We start from the raw sequence: 3,171 nt of genomic DNA on the forward strand, positions 1-3,171 counted from the left end.
ACAAGTCAGCACATGACGGTAGGAGTTTAGAGCGTTTGGCTCTAAAAGCCACATTCTTTCTCTTAACGAGAAAATGTTTCACTCTCTGTTCCCAAAAGGAACAAACATGAATGTGAACACAGAGAAGCCAAAACCCAACGCCAAGGAACCACAAGAAGTCGCCCAGTCTCCCTGACAGAAACTACCCATTTAGGTTCCTTACAGGATTTTTTTTTTTCTTTCTTAGATTCGGCCTATGATTTAATGGAGAGAGAGAACCACAGCTGGGTGGGCGAGTTCACTTTTCAGGGGTTCTCCAGCTTCCGTGAGCACCAGCTCACCCTGTTTGTGGTGTTCCTTGCTCTGTACGCTTTAACCCTGACTGGCAATGTCATCATTGTGAGCATCATTAGTGTTGACCGTCACCTCCACACGCCCATGTACTTCTTCCTGAGCATGTTGTCTGCCTCAGAGACTGTGTACACGCTTGTCATTATACCCAAGATGCTCTGTAACCTCCTGGGCCTGAGCCGGCCCATCTCCTTGGCCGGCTGCGCCACCCAGATGTTCTTCTTCATCACCTTGGCCATCAACAACTGCTTCCTGCTCACGGCCATGGGGTATGACCGCTATGTGGCCATCTGCAACCCCTTGAGGTACATGATCCTCATGAACAAGAGAGTGTGCCTCCAGTTGGTGGGGGCAGCCTGCAGCATTGGCCTCATCGTAGCCATGACACAGGTACTGGCTGTGTTCAGGTTGCCCTTCTGTGCCACAAAGGTCGCCCACTTCTTCTGTGACATCCGACCGGTGATGAAGCTCTCCTGCATCGACACCACGGTCAATGAGATCTTGACGTTGATCATCAGTGTGCTGGTGATCCTGGTTCCCATGGGGCTGGTCTTCATCTCCTACGTCCTCATCATCTCCAGCATCCTCAAGATCGCCTCAGCCGAGGGCCGGAAGAAGGCCTTTGCCACCTGCGCCTCCCACCTCACGGTGGTCATTGTCCACTATGGCTGCGCCTCCATTGCCTACCTCAAGCCCAAGTCCGAGAATACCAGGGATCAGGATCAGCTGATCTCGGTGACGTACACGGTCATCACCCCCCTGTTGAACCCTGTGGTGTACACCCTGAGGAACAAGGAGGTCAAGGATGCTCTGCTCCGGGCCACAGGCAAGAAGCCTTCCTGATGAGATGGGCCTGCTTCAACGAGGATCCCGTAAGAGTCTCTGGAGCAGGAAAGCAGAGCAGTGCCCACAGTCCCTAGAGCTAAAACTCTGGAGCCTATGCAGCAGGGGGCAGTTGAGAAGAGAACAAAAGCACAAAGATTCAGCTACTGGAGAAAGGGACACATTTCCCCAGGGTCCAGGCAAGCCTACACCTCACACATGAACACGGACACTGTAGGACTTCAACACGGGAGAAGGCACTGCTGGGAGGGAACGGGCTGTGTGGGTGGAATGACACCAGGACAGAGGGAAGGATGAACCGGGGGCGGCTGCTCTGGGATAGAGCTAAGATCTTAAATATGTTCTTGAACGCTCATTTTGGACACGGAGTTTCCCTGCACCCACTTGCACAGGGTTAAGTCCTCGCTGAAGTAATTCCTTCACAGACAATCCAAGCTCTCTGCATCCCGGACAGCATAAGCAAACGGATAGCAGACATGGGAGCGCGTGGAAAACTCACCAGGCTTGAGCTACAGATCTTTTCCACTTACGTCCCAGGTTGACTGCAGCGAAAATAGAAATCTGTTTCCGTGATCATGTCAGAGAAACCTTTTCAGAAAGTGATTAAAATCCCCTGATGATCTAGTTAAAGCTGTAGTACCAGGTAAATCCTACTGGCATTTCTATTCTGAGACTCCACAAGATTGGTGGCAATACGGTCTGAGGGACTCGCGCACTAAGGAGAGACGGGCTGGCCGTGGGAAAGGCTTTCATGGAGTGGAAAGAAGTAACAAGTGCAGGGGAGTACAGCGGGGAGTCGGCAGCAGTGGTGAATGGGAGAGGGTTGGGAAGTTGTGCATGGTGAGGACAGCACAGCCACCTGATGACTTAGAAACCACCCAAGACAGGCTCTAATTGTCCATCCATCCTACCACCATGTAAGAACCCGAAGCCCTGAGTTAACATGCATGGACATGCATGGGTCACTGGCCACCTCCACTCCCAGGACTCCTGTCCTCAGAACGTCCTCCATTCCACACAGCCCTCCACCCCAACCATACCCAGTGACCGGTCACCTCCCCTTTCCTGTCCTCTGGCCATTCTGCCACTTCCCACCACTCAGCAGGGTATGCATTTAGAAACCCCAGACCAAAGCCGCTCTCCCATGAACCGTCTGGTGAAGGAGTTCCTCCGCTTGCTTCCTCTCACCACGTCCCGCGCACGCATGCACATGTCTTAAGGGCAAACTTCTGCTTGGTGGCTTCATAGACACCCCTGTGAGACAGGCAGGGACGCATGGCCAGACACCCAGCTCCAGGCCCTCTACTGTGTCTCACCAGGACCCACTGATGTGGTCTTCACCGGTGGTGCTCTGTGCGTCTCTTTTAAAAAGTAGGGCTGTGTCCAAATCCTTCATAAATAGCTCATTATGGCTCCTTCTTACACGGATTCAACTACAGGCTTTTTTTTTTTTTTTAAACAAATTTATGGTGGGGCACCTGGGTGGCTCAGTCGGTTAAGTATCTGCCTTTGGCTCAGTTTGTGATCCCAGAGTCCTGGTGTCGAGCCCTGCATCGGGCCCCCTGCTCAGCGTGGAGCCTGGTTCTCCTTCTCCCTTTGCCCTACCCCTGGCTTGCGCTCTCTCTCTCTCCCACACCCCCCCACACTCATTCTATCTCAAATGAATTAAAAAAAATTATGGTGACATTCAAAAGTACCCTGCATTTGCCAATAGTCACTTTTACTAAGGAAATAAAAATTCCATTTTAGACCATCTTCAAAAATCCTGCCCTGTTCAACGTTTTCAAGAGATAACTCTACCTGCCAACTTAGCGCCAGCAAACGCTAGTGGATTTTGTAGGTCGGCTGAGTGAGAGGAATGGAACACAAGCACGGGAAGAACGAGACTCCGGTTTGAGTCCTGCTGAACCTCTCACTTGAGATCTACATCTGAATGAATTATTTAGCTTCCCTAAGACTCAGTTTCCTCATCTATAAAACATACCCAAGGTTTATGAC

The 3,171-nt window shown here is 51.4% G+C and overlaps 1 protein-coding gene across 1 annotated transcript; it reads left to right on the forward strand.

The window, feature by feature from the left end:
• The first annotated feature begins 243 nt into the window (after positions 1–243).
• LOC122918059 (olfactory receptor 10J1-like) lies at positions 244–1,173 on the forward strand. The gene has a single exon (XM_044266215.1). It carries the CDS (start codon positions 244–246, stop codon positions 1,171–1,173), a length of 930 nt encoding a protein of 309 aa, XP_044122150.1.
• The last annotated feature ends 1,998 nt before the right edge of the window (positions 1,174–3,171 follow it).

This window comes from Neovison vison, chromosome 10 (genome assembly GCF_020171115.1).
Source record: "Neovison vison isolate M4711 chromosome 10, ASM_NN_V1, whole genome shotgun sequence".
In the NCBI taxonomy this organism is placed as follows: Eukaryota; Metazoa; Chordata; class Mammalia; order Carnivora; family Mustelidae; genus Neogale; species Neogale vison.